The sequence below is a fragment of the Rhinoderma darwinii genome, chromosome 1 (assembly GCF_050947455.1).
Source record: "Rhinoderma darwinii isolate aRhiDar2 chromosome 1, aRhiDar2.hap1, whole genome shotgun sequence".
Lineage (NCBI taxonomy): Eukaryota > Metazoa > Chordata > Amphibia > Anura > Rhinodermatidae > Rhinoderma > Rhinoderma darwinii.
Genome location: NC_134687.1, coordinates 387,379,907 through 387,401,389, shown reverse-complemented (window position 1 = coordinate 387,401,389; position 21,483 = coordinate 387,379,907). Strand labels below are relative to the sequence as shown.

The 21,483-nt window shown below is 43.1% G+C and overlaps 1 protein-coding gene across 3 annotated transcripts in view; it reads right to left on the bottom strand.

The window, feature by feature from the left end:
• Positions 1 to 386: 386 nt before the first annotated feature.
• IDNK (IDNK gluconokinase) overlaps positions 387 to 21,483 on the bottom strand; it is a 358,457-nt gene continuing 337,360 nt past the window's right edge. For all 3 annotated transcript variants that reach the window (XM_075828489.1, XM_075828496.1, XM_075828502.1), the window contains 2 exons: positions 12,793 to 12,836; positions 387 to 1,785 (listed from right to left, as the gene is read on the bottom strand). In XM_075828489.1, coding sequence (XP_075684604.1) covers positions 1,416 to 1,785; positions 12,793 to 12,836 — 414 coding nt within the window. In that variant the 3' untranslated portion in view covers positions 387 to 1,415. The remainder of the gene's footprint in view (positions 1,786 to 12,792; positions 12,837 to 21,483) is intronic.

Below are 21,483 nucleotides of genomic sequence, written 5' to 3'. Positions count from 1 at the left end.
GCCGTAATAAGACAGGTTTGTTCTTTCTGCGGTGCGGGCTCCCGGGCCATGCACAGACCATAAAAACTACGGTCATGTGCATGACCCCATAGAAATGAATGGGGCCGCAATTCTCCCGTGGATTTTCGGGGGAATTGCGGCCGCAAAAGCATGTTCGTGTGCATGGGGCCAAAGACTGTGGTTAAAACCCAGGAAAAGTATACAGCAATTTAAAAAATGCAGTTATATTACAGATTCTGCGTTTTAAGCCACATGAGAGTTAAGATGAAAGATTTGAGGACAGTTGTTCTCCAATTAACAAAAATGTGGTTAGTTAAACAGAGATTGCAATCATAATCACGTAGGCTAAGTACCGTCATTATAAATAATGAGACACTGCATAGATATTCCCTTACCCCATGTCCTGGTCTCTGTTTATTTCAAGGTGTCCTAGGTTAAGTCATGCTGAGGTTTGTCAGTAAAGTGACCGAGCATGTGCAGAAGAATCCTGTGTTTCTCCCAAGAATCTGTGCAGAAGCACCTCTGCACCGTAACGACCGACTGCATCATATTTCAGATGAGCAGAATTAAAGACTTTACTGGTGTAGAAGAGAGCTACAAGGAAGGGATAGGATTGGCAAAGCACACATAGTGGAGAGGGACGTGAAGACCACTGTGACACTTAGACCCCCACTAATCGGTAAAAGGAAGCGTCAGAAGCGCTCGGGTGAGCGCTGAGTCGCTTGGTTCCTGATCAGAAAGCCGAAGTAATGGTGTACAGACTCAATAGAAAGTCTATGGGCCCGTACACCAACTGTTCGGCTTTCCGAGAAGAGCCGATCAAAAAACAAGCGGCTTAGCGCTCGCCTTTAATAGCACTACAGGTGTGTGTTGCAGTGTATATTGCATTCAGAAACGACATGTTTTCTTTATTTTTGCTTTGCTTATAAGTATACTTCTAAACCTCAGTTCACATCATGTTTGGGAACTATGTTCAGTGTATACATATGGCCCTAATTACCCGGCATTTGACAAAAACTACCACATTACGTTTGTGTATACTGTTCAGATGCTGAACGTTTGTTGCAGAAATTTCTGTAACTGAAAATCTGTTACAGATTTCTCCAAGCCCCATTCAAATGAAAGGTAGCCTCCACTGTATTCTTCAACAGACTTACTGACATGGAGTCCAGAAACTACAATCTAAGGCTAGGTTCAAACCATGTTTGGGTGAAATAGTCCTCCAAATATATGCCTTTAAACATATGCAACTGTATGCCATTAGAAAGTCTAGTTGAGGCAATGATATACTGGCGAAACTTGCAAACGACGCTCTTTTGGCTTACATAATTCTGGCTAATGAATGATGGGCACATTAGACGTATACATGATTTGAACATAGTTTCTTTCAATGAGGATTTTGCAACACAGGCTAACTACTTTTCGTGATGTCTGGGTGTCTTACACTCTAGCTCAGCCTTGACTTCAGATACTATGTCTGAGATATCCTTCTCAACATTAACTGCCATGAAATGCTCAGGATCTGCCGGAGGCTCTAATGTGTCAAACTGGGACTGTAATAATGTTAATGGCATGAAATGTCCTCTCCTTTTCTGCATCCGTTCAGAGATTAGTTCCATTGAACCTTGCAAGTAAATGAACAATGTATGTGAAGAAATGTCATCTTCATTGTGTTCATTTCGATTCTCAGGAAAAAGCGAGTTTTTTCCAGTTGTCAGGATTTTTCTGTAGGCTTTCTTCAGTGCAGAACATGCCAGCACCACATGCTGACCACAGGTCTTCTCTCTATGAGAGAACATAATTATCATCACCTTCTTAGCAAATGCTTACAATCAGCAAACGTACATGATATCATATGCCTGTATACATCCCGCCATTATAATAGTAATGCTTCTGCTGATCGATTCACCTGGCACCCTTAGGTTATTGGGGCCGAAATGCAATACCACACACATCTCATGGATAAGAGTAGCGCTGTTAGAGTATATTCACACAGAGTGGATACGCTGCATAAAAAGGTACACAAGGAATTCACCGTGGACGTCGCAGGGAATTCCGGCTGAAAAAATGCACAAAATTGTGGTCGTTTTTCGCCCAGAATGTCCGCTGCGGAATACAGCGCATAAAAAAAAAGTATATACTTACCCATAGCCATGGCGACACGTGCCTCTTAGGTCCTGCAGCCCGGCCTCCTGGGATGACATTTCATCCCGTGTGACCGCTGCATCCTGTGATTGTCTGCAATAGTCACATGGGATGAAACCTCGTCCGTGGATACCAGACTGGATGCATGAGCAGAAAGATCTGGGTAAGTATAGACTTTTTTTTTCTGATTTGCGATTTTTGCAGCTTGTCCGCCGCAAAAAGTCACAACACTTGCTTTTTGTTACGGGTTTTACCACCCGATTGAATTCAATGGGTAAAACCCGCAACAGAAAACCAGCGATTCTGCAGCATAAATTGACATGCTGTGGATTAATAAACCGAAGCGCAGGTCAATTTATGAATGGTTTTTTGGTGTTTTTTTAACGCAGTGTGTGGATGAGTTTTGTTCAAGTCTTATCCCTTTTGCTGCTACCGTAATACGCTGTGGATTTTCTGTAATGAAATCCGTTGCAGAAAATCCATAGTATTTACACTGCATGTGAACCTGGCCTTACTGGGGAAAAAAAGCAGACCATTTTAAAAATATGTACCTATTTGCGTTGAGTTCTTTAACCCCTTCCCTCTTTAGCCACTTTTGACCTTCCTGACCGAGCCTCATTTTTCAAATCTGACATGTGTCACTTTATGTGGTAATAACTCCGGAATGCTTTCACCTATCCAAGCGATTCTGAGATTGTTTTCTCGTGACACATTGGACTTTATGTTACTGGCAAAATTTGCTCGATATGTTCAGTAGTTAATTGTGGAAAACACCAAAATTTAGCGAAAAATTGCAAAAATTAGCATTTTTCTCAATTTAAATGTATCTGCTTGTAAGACAGGCAGTTATACCACCCAAAATTGTTGCTAATTAACATCACCCATATGTCTACTTTAGATTGGCATCGTTTTTTGAACATCCTTTTATTTTTCTATGACCTCACAAGGCTTAGAACTTTAGCAGCAATTTCTCACATTTTCAAGAAAATTTCAAAAGGCCATTTTTACAGGGGCCAGTTCAGTTGTGAAGTGGCTTTGAGGGCCTTATATATTAGAAACCCCCAAAAAGTCACCCCATTTTAAAAACTTCACCCCTCAAAGTATTCAAAACAGCATTTAGAAAATGTCTTAACCCTTTACACATGTCACAGGAATTAAAGCAATGTAGAGGTGAATTTTACAAATTTCATATTTTTTTGCAGAAATAAATTTTTAGTACAATTTTTTTTATAACACAGAAGGTTTTACCAGAGAAATGCAACTCAATATTTGTTGCCCAGATTCTGCAGTTTTAGGAAATATCCCACATGTGGCCGTAGCGTGCTACTGGACTGAAGCACCGGCCTCAGAAGCAAAGGAGCACCTAGTGGATTTTGGGGCCTTATTTTTGTTAGAATAAATTTTAGGCACCATGTCAGGTTTGAAGGGCTCTTGCGGTGCCAAAACAGTCAAAATCCCCCAAAAGTGACCCCATCTGGGAAACTACACACCTCAAGGAAATTATCTAGGGGTACAGTGAGCATTTTGACCGCACAGCTTTTTTACAGAAATTATTAGAAGTAGGCCGTGAAAATTAAAATCAACATTTCTTCAAAGAAAATGTAGGTTTAGCGATTTTTTTTCTCATTTTCACAAAGACTAAAGGAGAAAAAGCACCGTAAAATTTGTAAAGCAATTTCTCCCGAGTAAAACAATACCCCACATGTGGTAATAACCGGTTGTTTGGAGACACGGCGAGGCTGAGAAGGGAAAGAGCGCTATTTGGCTTTTGGAGTTCACATTTAGCAGGAATGGTTTGCAGAAGCCATGTCACATTTACAAAGCCCCTGAGGGGACAAAACAGTGGAAACCCCCCACAGGTGACCCCATTTTGGAAACTACGCCCATTGAGGAAATTATCTAGGGGTATAGTGAGCGTTTTGACCCAACAGGTTTTTTGCAGAAATTATTGGAAATAGGCCCTGAAAATGACAATCTAAATTTTTTCAAAGAAAATGTAGGTTTAGCTAATTTTTTCTCATTTCCACAAGGACTGAAGGAGAAAAAGCACCGTAAAATTTGTAAACCAATCTCTCCCGAGTAAAACAATGCCCCACATGTGGTAATAAACGGTTGTTTGTAGACACGGCAGGGCTGAGAAGGGAAAGAGCGCTATTTGGCTTTTGGAGCTCAAGTTTAGCAGGAATGGTTTGCGGAGGCCAGGTCACATTTGCAAAGCCCCTGAGGGGAAAAAACAATGAAAACGCCCAAAAAGTGACACCATTTAGGAAACTACACCTCTTGAGGAATTCATCTAGGGGCGTAGTGAGCATTTTGACCCCACAGATGTTTCATAGAATTTATTAGAATTGGGCAGTGAAAATAAAAACAATCCTTTTTCTTCAATAAGACGTAGCTTTAGCGCAAATTTTTTCATTTTCGCAAAACAAATAAAGGAAAAAAAGAACCCAACATTTGTAAAGCAATTTCTACCGAGTACGGCAATACCCCATATGTGGTCATAAACTGCTGTTTGGGCACACGGCAGGGCTCAGAAGGGAAGGACCGCCATTTGGAGTGCAGATGTTTCTGGATTGGTTTCTGGGCACCTGTGGGCCCAAAACAGTGGAAACCCCCCAGAAGTGACCCCATTTTGGAAACTACACCCCTCAATGCATTTACCTACGGGTGTAGTGAGCATGTTAACCCTGCAGGTGTTTTGTAGAAATTAGTGTGAACTCGATGTTGCAGAGTGAAAATGGGATTTTTTCCACAGATATGTGGACAATATGTGGTGCCCGGCTTGTGCCACCATAACGAGACAGCTCTCTAATTATTATGCTGGGTTTCCTGGTTTTAGAAACACCCTACATGTGGCCCTAATCTCTTGCCTGGACAGTCGACCAGGCTCAGGAGTGAAAGCGTACCATGTAAAATTGAGGCCTAATTTGGCGATTTACAAAGTATTGGTTCACAACTGCAGAGGCTCAGATGTGAAATAATAAAAATAAACCCCTGGGAAGTGACCCCATTATGGAAACTGCACCCCTCAAGGCATTTATTAAGGGGTGTAGTGAGCATTTTCACCCCACAGGTCTTTTCCATAAATGAATGCGCTGTGGATGGTGCAAATTAAAAATTTATATTTTTCCCTAGATATGCCATTCAGTGGCAAATATGTCGTGCCCAGCTTATGCCACTGGAGACACACACCCCAAAAATTGCTAAAAGGGTTCTCCCGGGTATGACGATGCCATATATGTGGAAGGAAACTGCTGTTTGGGCACGCTGTAGGGTTCAGATGGAAGGAAATGCCATTTGGCTTTTGGAGCGTGGATTTTGCTTGGTAGTAGTTTTGTTTGGAGTCTTACTGGTGTTTCCGTTTATAATGTAGGGTATATGTAAGCCGGGCGGAGTATATAAGGGGCATAGTCAGGTGGTATAATAACGGGGTAAAAAAAAACAATAAAATAATCCATAGATGTGTGTTACGCTGTGCTCAATCCTTTCCGCACAGGCCGGTGTCGCACTGATAAATGGTGTCATTTCTTATCCCCCTTTTGGTCCACACTCCGCGCCTTTGTAGTTTGTGGAATTTTGCTGGGAAAGTGTTGTCCTGGTATAATACGGGCACCGTCGCTTCCAGCGGATATGTTTGGGCCCTCCCTTTCCTGGTTCCCTAATTTTAGGTCCTTGAAAAATCGCCTCTTCAAACAGAAGAAATGTTCCCCTCGGGCACAACTGCATATTTTTTTATTTCCTGACTTATTGGAGCCATAACTAATTTTATTTTTCATAGACGTAGCGGTATGAGGGCTGGTTTGTTGCGGGACGAGCTGTAGTTATTATTGGTACCATTTTTGGGTACATGCGACTTTTTGATCACCTTTTATCCTATTTTTTGGGATGCCAGGTAAACAAAAAAACGCAATTCTGGCACAGCTTTTTTCGTTTTTTTTTTATACAGCATTCACCACGCATTATAAACTACATGTTAACTTTATTCTGCGGGTCAGTACGATTCCGGCGATACCTAATTTATAGAACTTTTTCATGTTTTACAACTTTTTGCACAATAAAATTACTTTTGTAAAAAGAATGTATTTTTTCTGTCGCCAAGTTGTGAGCACCATAACTTTTTAATTTTTTTGTCGACGGAGGTGTATGAGGGCTTGTTTTTTGCGGGACGAGCTATAGTTTTTATAGGTACCATTTTTGGATACGTGCGACTTTTTGATCACTTTTTATTCTAATATTTGTAGGGCAATGTGACCAAAAAACAGAAACTCTGGTAACGTTTTTTACGTTTTTTTTTACGCTGTTCACCGCGTGCAATAAATAATATAATATTTTGATAACTCAGGTCGTTACGGTCGCGGCGATACCAAATACATATGGTTTATTATTATTTTTCAATAATAAAGGACTTGATAAGAGTAAAAGGGGGATTGTGTTTTATTTGATTACTTGAAACTTTTACTGTTTTCAAACTTTTATTTTGTGCACTTTTTTTTACACTTTTTTATACTTTTTTTACACTTTTTCTCAAGTCCCACTAGGGGACTTGAAGTTCCAACGGTCAGATTTTTTTTTTTCTAATACATTGCACTACCTATGTAGTGCAATGTATTAGATCTGTCAGTCATTCACTGACAGCAAGCCGATTAGGCTTCGCCTCCCGGCGGGGCCTAAATCGGCTTCCGTAATGGCAGAGCAGGAGACCATTGTGTCTCCTGTTGCCATAACAGCAGTCGCCTGTCCCGATTGCCTGTCAGGGCTGGCGATCTGCTAGTAACCGCTACGATGCAGCAATCGCTTTCGATTGCTGCATCGAAGGGGTTAATGGCAGGGATCGGAGCTAGCTCCGGTTCCTGCCGTTACAGGTGGATGTCAGCTGTACAGTACAGCTGACTTCCACCGCTGATGACGCCGGATCAGCTCCTGACCCGGCGCCATCTTGCCGGCAGCTACGGAAGCCGATCAGGCTCCGCCGCCGGGCGGATCTTGACCGGCTTCGGTGCTAGGCAGACCGGGAGGCCAGTATTAGGCCTCCGGTTGCCATTGCAGCCACCGGAACCCCGGCAATTTCATTACTGGGGTTCCGATGAGCTGCAAACACCTTAAGTGCAGCGATCGCGTTTGAGCGCTGCACTTAAGGGGTTAATGGCGGGGATCGAAGCTAATTTCGGTCCCCGCCGTTACAGCCGGATGTCAGCTGTAAGATACAGCTGAGATCCGGTGATGATGGCACCGGCTCAGCTTCTGAGCCGGTCCCAAACATTTGGCGTACATGTACGGCAAGATGCGGGAAGTCAGTACTTTCCATGACGTACATGTACGGCAAATGTCGGGAAGGGGTTAAGGAAGAAAGCTACACAGACCCCACAGATAAAACTACTAAATCTTTAGAGATTATATTTTCCTAACAGCTGGTTGCAGGGCCGCCTTCAGGGCAATACAGGTGGTACTCCCGTCAGGGGCCTGCGCTAAACGGGCCCGCCGCGATCGCTAGAGGCGTAGCAATAGGGGTCGCAATTGCCCGCAGCCCCAGCTCTAAGTCTGTTAAAAGTTACTATAGTAACTGGGGCCCATGTAATAAACTACACGGGCCCGTTACTATAGTAACAGTATCCTTACACTCTCCCTTCCCAGTACAGCGGAGTTCCCGATGTCTTTGACGTCGCGACGCTGGATGCCGTCAGGACCGCCACTGCGCCCGAAGCCGACTAGTAGGAGGGTAAGTATAACGTTACTGTCTGCTGTGGCCCTGTATAAGCCTACCTTGTGGCAGGCTTAGATACAGGGCGCCAGCAGACAGGATCACACATGGGCCCTGTATTATACTGTATAAGATTACTGTCTACTGGGGCCCCGTATATAAGCCTACCATGTGGTACGCTTAGATACAGGGTACAACAGGCAGTATCACACATGGTGTGATCCTGTCTGCTGGGCCCTGTATCTAAGCCTACCTTGTGGTAGGCTTAGATTCAGGGTACAATAGGCAGTATCACACATGGGTCCTGTATCTAAGCCTACCACATGTGTTAGTAATGGTGTTTTTTTGTGTTTGTGCTTTTTTTACAGGTGCGGTTGTTGGACTACTTTGGATTTGAGGACTACTTCGATGAGTGCTTTTTTTATTTTCATTAAAATGTTTAGCGAGGGTTGTGTGGGGGTTTTTGATTTCAATAAAATATTTTTAAACTATATTGCTACTGCATTAGTAATGGCCGCTGGCTGATTGACAGTGTCCAATACTAAGGCGGTGCTTAGTATTCGCCACTGCAGAGTCTAACCCCAGCCCCCATTATTACCCCAGTACCCACCGCCACCAAGGGTTTGGGTAGAGCCGGGTACGATCCAGTACCCGACCATCTGTAGTGATGGTTGGGTACTGAAGCGGCCGCAGGATGGTATTATTAGGCTGGGAAAGGCCAGAAACCGTGGCCATTCCCACCCTGGTAATGCTAGCCTGTTGCTGCTATGTTCTATCTGGCTGGTTATAAAAAATGAGGAGGGCCCCACGTAATTATTATTTTTTTTAATAATAATAATAATAATACTTGGAAAAAACTATGTGTGGGGCTACTAAGGCGGTAGTAATAAAGTTTAAAAAAAATACAGAGACATAGAAAAAATATTGTATTGAAATAACCCCCACACAATCCTCATTAACCATTTTATTGAAAATAAAAAGAGCCGTCATCGCAATAGTCCTCGAATCCAAAGTAGTCCAACATCCGAACCTATAAAAAAAACACACAAAAAAAAAATTTGTAACACATGTGCAAAGCAATTATTATTCTTACCTTTCCTCGGTCCAGTGCTGGAGCCACAATGTCAGTGAGCTGGGCCCTATGTCTAAGCCTATCATATGTGATAAAATCTGCTGAGCCACTGTATCTAATCCTATCCATAGCTATAGGGTCTTAGTGCTATAGATATGCTGTCTCTCCTGACTTTTTCAGAACTTAGCGACGCCCCTGGCTGCCAGTGCTGCATCTTTGGGTCACTTTAGAAGACCCAGCGATGCAGCTGAAAGCTGCAGGCCGTCGGCTATGAGAAGTGTGTGGTGGGGCCCCCAAAAAGAACTTTTGCATCGGGCCCATGAGCCATTAGCTACGCCCCAGCAACCAGGCCCACCCAGGCTCCAGCTGCTGCCTCCATCTCTATGATGACCTAGCGATGTAATATGATGCCAACGTTGCGCCACTACGTAATACAAGTTTATTAAAAAGCTAGGTGGGAGTCTTCAGGGCGCACCACACTTATAAAATATGTTTGCTGTGTGCTGCACCTGAATGGGAGAAGAGAAAGCTGGCAAGGTGAGCCAATTCATTCTGCTCTCAGTAGCAAGATATTGTGAACTGGTCGAGTGGTAAGTGATAACCAGCACTACTATATGTATGTATGTGTACATATATATATATATATATACTCCCACACTGTATATGAGGAGTAGGTGAAAGGGGGTTAATGTTGTTCTTTATAACTAAAGGGAATCTGTCACCAGATTTATGCTGCCTCATCTCAGGGCAGCATAAAGTATTGACAGACAACCTAATTTCAGGGGTCTGTCACTTGTTAATATGGTGTCGTTTTCATAAAATTACCAGTTACTAGTGGCAGAGCAAGCTGAGCACAGCGTGGTCCCCCTGCTGCTGATTGACAGCTTTCTTCCTATTACTGTGCATAGAGAAGAAAGCTGTCAATCAGGGGCGGTGGGTGGAATTATTCTGCATATATTGAATATGGGGGACTCCAGAATTAGCGCGTGGAGGACTCCTGGCTCGGCTCGCGCTAAACCTGATTTTATGAAAACTGCACCATTTTGACAAGTGACATATCAATGAAATCAGGGTTTCCGGCACTACTAAACCCGATGACAGATTCCATTTAAATTAGGTTCAATAGGGCTAGAACTTTAAAAATAAGCGTAATTGTATTTGTGTTTACTGTAAATACTGTGCCATTCCCACACCTCCAGTGCCCTTACTTAGCGGTGACTGGCTGCCACAATCTCGTGACATGAACGCATCACATCATTGTGTAAGCAAGGTAAACAGAGATGACTGGGGACAGGCGGGTACCCGCAGTGCGGTAATGCCATAGAATTACTAAGATAAGTACATTACTGTAAAGGATCTGCCAGACAGCTTTTGTGTCGACGCCCGTGGCTAATCAGTCTGCACCTGCTCATAAGTCTGAGAGAGTGACACGATCTTCTACCAGTCAGGCTGGGAGGCTGAGGAGTGGGAGAGCCTATCACAGCCTGGTCAGACGGAGCTAGCTCCCGCCCTCTGTCTATTTATACCTACATTTCCTGCTCCTCCTTTGCCTGTGATTCTTTTCTGTTTCCTGGCTCTGCTGCTCCTGCTATGATTATTGACCTTGCTTCATTTTTGACACAGGCTTTACGGACTACGCTCCTGCTCTGCGATTTGTACCTCGTGCACTCCTGGTTTGACTCGGCTCGTTCACTACTCTTGTTGCTCACTGTGTTGCCGTGGGCAACTGCCCCATTTCCCTTAGCTTCTGTGTACCCTTGTCTGTTTGTCTGTCGTGCACTTATTGAGCGTAGGGACCGTCGCCCAGTTGTACGCCGTCGCCTAGGACGGGCCGTTGCAAGTAGGCAGGGACTGAGTGGCGGGTAGATTAGGGCTCACCTGTCTGTCTCCCTACCCCGTCATTACAATTACAATTTGATTTATTGTCAACCTAAAGTCCTATTAAACTACTTTTAATATCTCAGAAAACCCCTTTGACAACCTACCCCAGTGGTCGCTGCTTACTATGCTTCCCACTGAACATTCTGCTTACTTCCCTCCCTTTGAAGGCTCAAACGGTAAACCCACTGTGGCCCTGACCAATCTCACTGTATGGGGGTGGGACACGCATCTATCTGACATTTATGACATATCCTGTGGATATGTCATAAATGTCTCTGATGGGAAATTCCCTTTAAAGAGGACCTGTCACCAGGTCCTAACATCAAACGACCTTTTGCCTGCTTCCTCCGTTTCAATTGCCATTTTTTAAAATTTTATTCTGTCCACCCCCCCTCTGTTCCTCTGTAATGGTACTCCGTTCTTTAGGCGCCCAATATGGTAGTTTGCTGTAGTTTTCCAATGGGGCGTTAACTACAGTGAGTCTCCCAGGGTGGAGCCATCTTCACTGCCTCTGATGCTGTCCAATCAGTACGAGGCAGCTTAGGACAAATGTGTTTGATTAGAAGTCTTCTCCCAGAGTGGTCTCGCTAGGCAAGGCTTGTCATAAGCTGCCTCGCACTGATTGGACAGCTTCAGAGGCAGTGAAGATGGCTCCACCCAGGTAGATTCACTGTAGTTCACGCCCTGTTGGCTAACTACATTGAATTACCATATTGGGCGCCTAAAGAACGGAGCATCATTACACCAGTTTTGATAAATATCCACTAGTGTATCCAGAGCCCCACTCAGTTCTCAGCAGCTTCAGCCAATATTTGCAGAGTACCGACTAATGTCAAAATGGAGGGTCCTGGTTATCGCAACTGCTGCTACCAGCCCAGTAAAGTGCAGTAGAGGTTGTTATACAGGCAATGTACGCCTCAGGAACACCTGCTAAGTAGGCTTTTAGGGAAACACAGAACACCAAGTGGAGAACCTGGTATTTTAGAAGCCTCTCGTGGGTCAGTTCTAATAATTATTAAGTTATACATTTTTACCCGAAGTCACAATTTAAAGAGGTTGTAGAGGATTAGATAAACATGGCTGCTTTCTTTAAAAAACAACGCTACACCTGTCCGTGGGTTGTGTCTGGTATTGCAGCTCAGTTCCATTGAAGTGAATGGGGCTAAGCTGCAATACCAGACACAACCCATGGACAGGTGTGGCGCTGTTTCTGGAAGAAAGCAGAAAGGTTTTTCTAAACCTGGACAACCTCTCTAAGCTTTGACCCTCTGAGCTTTCAAAGAAATCTCATCAATGTAGATATCACAGACCTTTTAACTAAAACTGTTCCATGTCAGGTGTCATTGTGAAATTATTTCCACTATCCACTATCATACAGTTACCCTTAGAAATTATTATTATTTTTTTTACATAAGACGCTACGTATTGTATGAAACATGAGAGTAGTAGAATTCTCACAGATGTGAAATAAGTGATACTGCGCTGCAGTTGAAATGCTCTTTTCTTCATGGTCACTGACGATTGCTTTGTAGAACATTTAGACATGAGTGGTTCATTAATCTTTCATAGGATGCTCTAGTGATCAAAACAATAATCAGGATTTGCTGTATTAAACCATAATATATTAAACAGGGATATGTGTGCATACATAGTATGTACAGTATGTGAAGATATATCTTCTTAGGCCTCATGTGTAGGTGCCAAATTCTCTGGGCACAGAGTAGTAGTTGTGACCCCTCTTCCAGTTTCTTTTAACCAGCTTTTGCCTTTTGTCTTTGATATTATAGTAGGATCCTGTCATTAAACAATATCCTCACAAGAACACTTCTACCTCGACACAGTAAAGAAAGGGTAAAAAGCTCCCCAATTACTGAAGATAAAAGTACCAGCTAAGCAGGTGCCTCTAAACAGACATACGTTTGCCTTACTGTGGTCCCATTAATCTCCATTTAAACGATTAGGATAGTATTCATTTGTGTGCAGAATACATGCTCACCTCTTTATTAATTCATGCAATAGGCACAGCCAAGGATATCTGTCCTGTCAGGAGAAAGAAATATTACAATTAAAAATGACCAACGTAAAGGAATCATTACTCTACAACTTTCTAGAACCATTTTCTTTGCAATACCTCTTTAGTATGAAAGGCCTTTAAAAGGGGTTTTCTAGTATATTACATTCATGGGCTAAACTCAGGAGAGGTGATCAATGTATGATCGGTGGGAGTCCTACTTCGGGAACCCCCACATATCAGGAGAACAAAAGGGAAGTGGCTGGAGCACCGCAGGCTCTTCACTGCAGTACTGACAGTGTCGTCCTTGCGAGGTGTATTACTGCAGCTCAACTACACTCAGCCTTGGTCTCTTTAATGGGCTGAGCTGCAGTATCAGGCACAGCCACACTCATATGGATGTCGCTGTGCCAGGTACTGCAGTGAAGGTCCACATCACTCCAGCGAGCATCACTGCCCCTTTGTTCAGCTGATTGGTCGTCAATGTTATATCTTGGAAAACCATTTAGAATGTCATTGGCTTTCTGGCAGTCACTTGTTCTTTTTTGTTCCTCTTTTCCATTAACTGGCATTCACTCTTTATGGCAAACATACATCCTGGTATGCTGGGCAGTCTATGATTTTTTCGTTTTCTAGGGTCAATTTGAACCTTTTTTTATCTAATTGGACAAATCTAATAATAAAAGGCATAATAACAACCTACCAGCATCCAAGAATGAAAACCAGAGTCTAAAGTTAAAGAAAGTTTCTAAAAATATGGGCAATATTGAATAATATTTATTACTCTTTTCTAACTAGTAGGTAGTATTTGCAACAGGAACTACAAAATGTAAAAATCAGGCATGTCCGGAGACAAAATTAAGGTATCTATTCTTACATTAGAATGGAATAATGTTATTCTGGCCATACCCAATAGATTTATCTTGACAGAACCACAGACAATCTAATGTTTATGGGGCCCTATGACAGATATTGGAGAAATGAGAAGGTTTGATTTCAACAGGTCTGATATTTTGTTCTGCCAGGAGATAAGTCACTGTCAGAGGTGTAAGGCAGCACCTTGTCTCCGTCTCCACATCACGATTAATATGAATGCTCAGCCAAGTGTGCATGTTTATGAGGAGGTATGTACCAAATGAGTATTCACCCAATAGTTGTGTTATGTGTATGGCCAGCTTTACTTACATCTGGTCGATGGACTATGAATACATTACCTCTTCCCCTCATGAACACACAAACTGAAACAAAAGTCACCTAGACCAACACTCAGGACCTACATTTTAGTGTTGAAAATCAGTTTTTTTTACAAAAACCACCTAAAACTATGACACTCAAATAGTTTTACCAAATGTAACACATGTAGTAGGCGGTATCTAAGAACAATTGGATCTAATCCAGCACATTTTATGTTTCGGTAAATCTTTCCTAAGAATCGATCATATCAAACAGTAAAATCTGCTTAATGATTTTTTATATATATATATATATATATATATATATATATATATATATATATATATATCACACACTTGTACACACACACACACATACATACATATTGTAACGTCCGTGGTCACTGACCACAAATTCCTTCCATCCAGTCGACGCCCTTCTCTCCAGAGATGTCTGCACATGCGGCCATCCTGTTCCACAGTGACCACCAGGGTGCGCGCGCAAGCTCAATCCAGACTTAAGGAGCCAAAGCGCACACAGGTGGGAGATTGAGTTGATTGCTTCCAGAGCACCCTGGGCTATAAGAAGAGCTGTGCCCCTCCCTGCAATGCCTGAGCATTGTTGTCATACCCTAGTCTATCTGAGTAAATTGTCTCCTAGTGTTTCCCAGTTCCCAGTGTTTCCTGTTCCTGTAACCTGTATCCCGTGCTATCCTGGTCAAGTACCGTCTTGATCTGAAGTCATGCTGTGCTTTATACCACGCCTGTTTTGCTACACCACGCCTGCAGCCTGCCTGCTGCCTAGTCCCAGCCGAGCCTGTCTTGCTACTGTCTGAGCTACCACAGGTACACTATACGAACTGTAGACTGTGACCTGTGTACTGTTGCCCAGCTGCCATACCATCAAGGCGGTACGGCCCAGTGGGTCCACGTACCCAACGTGACACATATACATACACACACATCCATCTCAATGAATTAGAATATCATCGAAAAGTTAATTTATTTCAGTAACTCAATTCAAAAAGTGAAACTCATATATTATATAGATTCATTACACACAGAGTGATCTATTTCCAGTATTTTTTTTGTCTTAATGTTGATGATTATGGCAAACAGTTAATTAAAACCCAAAATTTAGTATCTCAGAAAATTAGAATATTATATAAGCCCAATTTCAAAAATGATTTTTAATACCAAAATGTTGGCCTACAGAAAAGTATAAACAGTATATGCACTTAATACTTGGTCGGGGCTCCTTTTGCATGAATTACTGCATCAATGCGGCGTGGCATGGAGGCGATCAGCCTGTGGCACTGCTGAGGTGTTATTGAAGCCCAGGTTGCTTTGATTGCGGCCTTCAGCTCGCCTGCATTGTTGGGTCTGTTGTCTCTCATCTTCCTCTTGACAATACCCCATAGATTCTCTGTGGGGTTTAGGTCATGCAAGTTTGCTGGCAAATCAAGCGCAGTGAAACTGTGGTTATTAAACCAGGTATTGGTACTTTTGACAGTGTGGGCAGGTACCAAGTCCTGCTGGAAAATGAAATCAGCATCTCCATAAAGCTTGTCCAGCAGAAGGAAGCATGTACTTCTGAAAAAAATTCTTGGTAGATGGCTGTGCTGACGCTGGACTTGATATAACACAAGTGCCGATCATCAAGATTGGCAGCTGGAAGCTCCCTTTGCGATTGCCTACCAATGACATCCCAGATGTGCTCGATGGGAGACAAGTCTGAGGACGCTGCAGGACATCGTAGCAAGTTTAGTCCACGCAGGCTGCTCACAGTAGCACGAGGAACATGTGGCCTGGCGTTGTCCTGTTGAAAACTGGCTTCTGGGACACTTTGGAGAAATGGCTGTGCAGTGGTTCCGTGACCAAATCAATGTAACGCTGAGCTGTTAGTGTACCTGAAATGAAGACTAGAGGAGTCTGACTACCGTACATTATGCCACCCCACTCCATAATCCCGGAAGTAGGACCGGTGTGACATTCCCTTGTGAAGGACTTTTCATTTCCCACGTGGTCTCAAGACCAATCTCTGGCTATCATTGCATCTGAGACAAAAGCAGGACTCATCGCTGAAGAGGATAGACCTCCATTCCAGCCCCCATGGCCGTCTTGCTATGCATCATGACAGCCTTTGAGAGCGGTGGTGTGTGGTCAATGAAACACAAGGTATCTCACAAGGTAAACCAAGGTATGTCACTTCGAGGATTCTGTCCCTCTCAGTTTGCGAAAAGTGGCGATAACTGGCACATCAACGAACAGGAGGCAAGGCACAATCATCCCACACCACTTGATTTTTGAGGTTTCATGTGGCTAAAAAACTTTGCTTTCAATCTGGCTTTTATGCTTGATAATTTGCAGATCTTAGTGACACCTGCTACTTCCACGATCAATTTGAATAACCTTACAGCTTGCCCCTCTTGGTGTTGCAATTTCAATATTGAGGAGTGTTTTATATATATATATATATATATATATATATATATATATATATATACTGTGACAGCTTGTGGTAAGTTAGCTCACAGGATCGCCATCTCCAGGGTAAGATAGTTGGCACACTCAAGAATTTCCATTCCAAAACAGAGGATTCGGTATGAAACTGGCCAGCTTTATTGTCTTCAACACAGGAAGCAGTTTTACAAAACAGTTCAAAATAAACCCTAGGCCGTCCAGCCTCTAACTAAACATATAGATTCCCTAGCTATCACGGTGAAAGGCCTTCTGCCCAGCACCTCACAACAAACATATGTTCTTACCAGAACTTCTGACTCCCACAGGCTGGCAATGCCTGTCTTCTCCAGACTGGGAGCCCTGTGTGAATAGATCTCACCTTTCTTAAAGGAGCCTTAACAGCTGGCAGCTAATGAGACTCCTAAGGCTATGTTCACACGGGGTATTTTGCCGAGTTTTTTGACGCGGAAACCGCGTCGCAAAACTCTGCAGAAACGGCCCGAGAACGCCTCCCATTGATTTCAATGGGAGGCGTCGGCGTCTTTTTCCCGCGAGCAGTAAAACTGCCTCGCAGGAAAAAGAAGCGACATGCCCTATCTTCGGGCGCTTCCGCCTCTGACCTCCCATTGACTTCAATGGGAGGCAGGAGAAAGTGTATTTCTCGCTGTTTTATGCCCGCGGCGCTCAATGGCCGCGGGCGAAAAACGGCGCGATAATTGCCGCGAAAATCGGCGTGCAGGGAGAGGAATATCTGCCTCAAAGTTCCAAACGGAATTTTGAGGCAGATATTCCTCCCCCAAAATACTCCGTGTGAACATAGCCTAAGGCAGCCCAAACCCTGGACTGTCCTGAAGATGGAGTGGAACTTTTACTATTCTCTTCCACTCCAGCAACCCAGACCTTTTAAATATATAATTCTGGGCCCAAATCCTGCCCCTTAGTAGCTGCACGGCTACAATATATATATATATATATATATATATATATATATATATATATAAAATCCCTAGCAGGAACTGATTTTGGGGCAACATTCTGCTGAAGTACATTCCCTTCTCACTATGTTTCTTTGGAGGAAGGCAGAACATGTCAGATATAATAAGGATGAGTGATAGGTTTGCCAGTTCAATCCAATATGCGCTGGGCCCCCGGAGGAGATGTCACTATCAGTCAACATTTCTCAGTGCCCAGCTATCACCTTAGCAAACAGTTTAGTCAAGATGTATTTCAAGGATGACAAGCTGGGACGAAGCTGGATGATTGCAGCAAGCAGAGGATTCTGGCAGTGTATCTCTACACTGGTTCAAAAGGAGAAGGTTAGGTCACAAATAATGATACAAGAGGAGAAAGTATTTACTACAGTCCAGCTAAAAAATGGACAAAAAAATATGCTTGTCTGTTTCCGTAACTCCCATAGACTTCAATATTGAGAGCTGCGTCTCCACTTCTTTAGCTCCTATAGGTAGGACTCATTAAGGCCTCATTCAAACGGCTGTGCCCGTAATCACAGCCCGTGATAGCGGTCACGGCCGTCCGCCGATGTCCGCGAGCTGCAGCCTGCATCTTCAGCCCCCGTTCTCCCATACAAAGTATAGGAGCACGGCCCGTAAAATATGAAAAATAGGACATGTTCCATAATTCCCGGCACAGTTCTACGGCACGGACACCTATCCGTAGTGATACGGAAAGGTGTCTGTGGCCAATAGAACCAGGGGGGGTCCGTAATTGCGGACCGTATTACGGTCCGCAATTAGGGAGATTTTTTACGGTCGTGTGCATGGGGCCTAATTCTGACATTTATATCAAGTAGAAGTACAGAAATAGGGGTTTTTTAAATGTATTTTTCACAAAATATTAGCATACTGAATTTATAGCAATTCTACTCATATACAATCAATAGGAGATATGATATAGAAACTGAGCCATCTGATGACTGTGATTGGGCACTAGCAGAATTGAAACTTCATGGCATGGGTTTCCATAGCCGAGCAGCTGCATACAAGCCTTATATTACCAAGCACAATACCAAGCGTCAGATGAAGTGATGTAATGCACGCCACCACTGGACTCTGAAGCAGTGGAAACGTGTTCTGTGAAGTAATGAATCACGCTTCCCTATCTGATGGGTAAATCTTGTTTTAGCGAATGTCAGGAGAATGTTTAATGATGGCATTACGTCAACTGTAAAGTTTGGTGGAGGAGGGATAATGCTATGGGGTAGTTTTCAGGGGTTGGCCTAGGCCCGTTAGTTCCAGTGGAGGGAAATCCTAATTCTTCAGCATAGCAAGACATTTTGGACAATTGTAGCTTCCAACTTTGTGGGGACAGTTTTGGGTTCGTCCCTTTTCTGTTCCAGCATAACTGTTCCCAGTGCACAAAGCAAGTTCCACAAAACAATGGTGGGGTGAGTTTAGTGTGGAAGAACTTGACTGGCCTGCACAGAGCCGTGACCTCAACCCCATCCAACATCTTTGGGATGAACTAGAATAGAGATTGCGAGCCAGGCCCTCTCGTCCATCACCAGTGTCTGACCTCACAAATGCTCTTCTGGATGAATGGGCAAAAATACCCACAGACACTACAAAATCTTGTAGAAACCTTCCCAGAAGAGTGGAGGCTGTTTTATCTGCACAGAGGGGACCAACTCCATATTAATAACTATGAATTTACTATGGAATGTGATAAAAGCTCCTGTAGGTGTAATGTGTAGGTGTCCTAATACTATTGTTCATATAGTGTACAGTATTTGTCACTGAATGTCCCCACTGCAGCATTTGCCCAAACCTAATTAAATTATTTCACACATAAAATCTAGAAATATAACCCCCTCAAGCCATCACTATGAAGCCAAACATGATGTACCGTGTTTCCCCGAAAGTAAGACCGTGTCTTACTTTCTTTTTATCCCCAAAAGCCCCACTATGTCTTACTTTCGGGGTATGTCTTATATTGGAAAAAAATTGTCGAATTTTTTTTATTTTTTTTTTCACAAACTTTATTTAACTGTTTTACATTTTTTTTTTTAGTCCCACCAGGGGACTTCACTATGCGATGTGCCGATCGCATATATAATGCTTTGGTATACTTAGTATACCGAAGCATTATTGCCTGTCAGTGTAAAACTGACAGGCAACCTATTAGGTCATGCCTCCGGCATCGCCTAACAGGCAGATGCTGAAGGCAGACCTGGGGGTCTTTGTTAGACCCCCGGCTGTCATGGAAACCCGACGGCGACCCGCGATTTGTTTGCGGGGGCGCCGATCGGGTGACAGAGGGAGCTCCCCCCTCTGTCAAACACATTAAATGCCGCTGTCACTATTGACAGCGGCATTTAATGGGTTAAACTGCCGGAATCGGCGCGCGCTTCGATTCCGGCAGTTGCAGCAGGAGCCAGGCTGTGTATAACAGCCGTGCTCCTGCCGCTGATCGCGTGGGTACAGTCTCAGTACCCGCGCCATCACAGGACGGATATATCCGTCCTCCTGCGCGAACTAGCAGCTGCTGAGGACGGATATATCCGTCCTTCGGCGTTAAGAGGGGGGCGGCGCCGAAGTGGGCAGGAGGCGGCAATACCCCCGTGTTTCCCCGAAAGTAAGACATATGTTTTACTTTCGGGGTACGGCTTATATTAGCCGACCCCCCTGAAACCCCCGATACGTCTTACAATCGGGGGTGTCTTACTATCGGGGAAACACGGTAGTTACAGCAAATCCAATTTAAAGGGACTCTTAGATATGTTTTATAGATATGAAACTTAGAATGCTGATTTAATGCAAACTATATATATATATATATATATATATATATATATATATATATAATGTTCTTTTTTTTTGTTTTTTTTTTAATATTAAGAAATTAGATTATATAATTAATTCCCTGCTTTAAAATTACCACAGGAGGGTATATGGCCAGTCCCAGAAGTAATATTCCACTGCAAAATGCAGAAAGCCTCCAATGAAGAGTGTTTATGTTATAACAGTTATAAACTCTGCTGATGTTTTGTTTTAAAGTAGAATTTTTGTATTATGTGTGTATTTTAACTAAACAATAGCTGTTGGGTACACATATATTTACACATGGAATAAAGACAGGTAACCCTATCTCCTGATATAAATATCTATGACTGAATAGAAGATAGGTTTATCTGGTTGTGCAACAAGTTTTGTCAACAGCTCAGACTTCCTGTTATTATATTTCTTGTGGATATATGACAATTAATAATCCATTCCACCTATAATGGTGTATAATTCCAGCTGGCAAGATGTTGATCCACATTAAAGCTGATCCTCTACTTCAAATAGTAGAAGGGTAGCATGACATCATAGCGTGGAAAATGACATATGCTTTATTGAGTATCCGGAGGACCTTAACTGCATTGGAAAAGAAGAAGCTGGAATTAGCAGGCTTTTGGGGTTCTATGGATAAGTTGTTGAGGTAGGTGGTTTGGGGACAGTTTTTTAAGGCATGCCCATTTGTGACAAGGGGCCTCCATCTTTGGTGAACATCGACCCACTTTCACTCTGCTACACTAAAATTATGTTTTGTATGGAGCTTTGTTGTATAAGGTGGTTGACATTAATTTGACGTTTCTTGTTCACAGTTGTTATATCTTGCCCTTTACTAGAATACAACGTGATATTTTTTTTGTCTTTGGATAATACAGTTATAAGATTTGGGTGTGACATACATTCCAATAAACCCGTGATCAACTCCCACTTGACAACAGCAAAATAAGTTGTATGCCTGGATGTTATTATTAGATTGCTAAATGTTAATATGGTGAAAATAGCCCTACTTAAGCAGAGGCGTAGCTAGGTTCTCCACCACCCGGGGCAAAGATTCAGTTTGCCCCCCCCCCCCCCCCACCCGAACCACTTTCCCGACATTACCTTCCCCCTCGCCAGGTTTGCTTTCTCTAACAATCAATGACATAGTTACATAGTTACATAGTTAGTACGGCTGAAAAAAGACACATGTCCATCAAGTTCAACCAAGGGAAGGGAAAAGGGAAGGAAAAATTTCTACACATAGGAGCTAA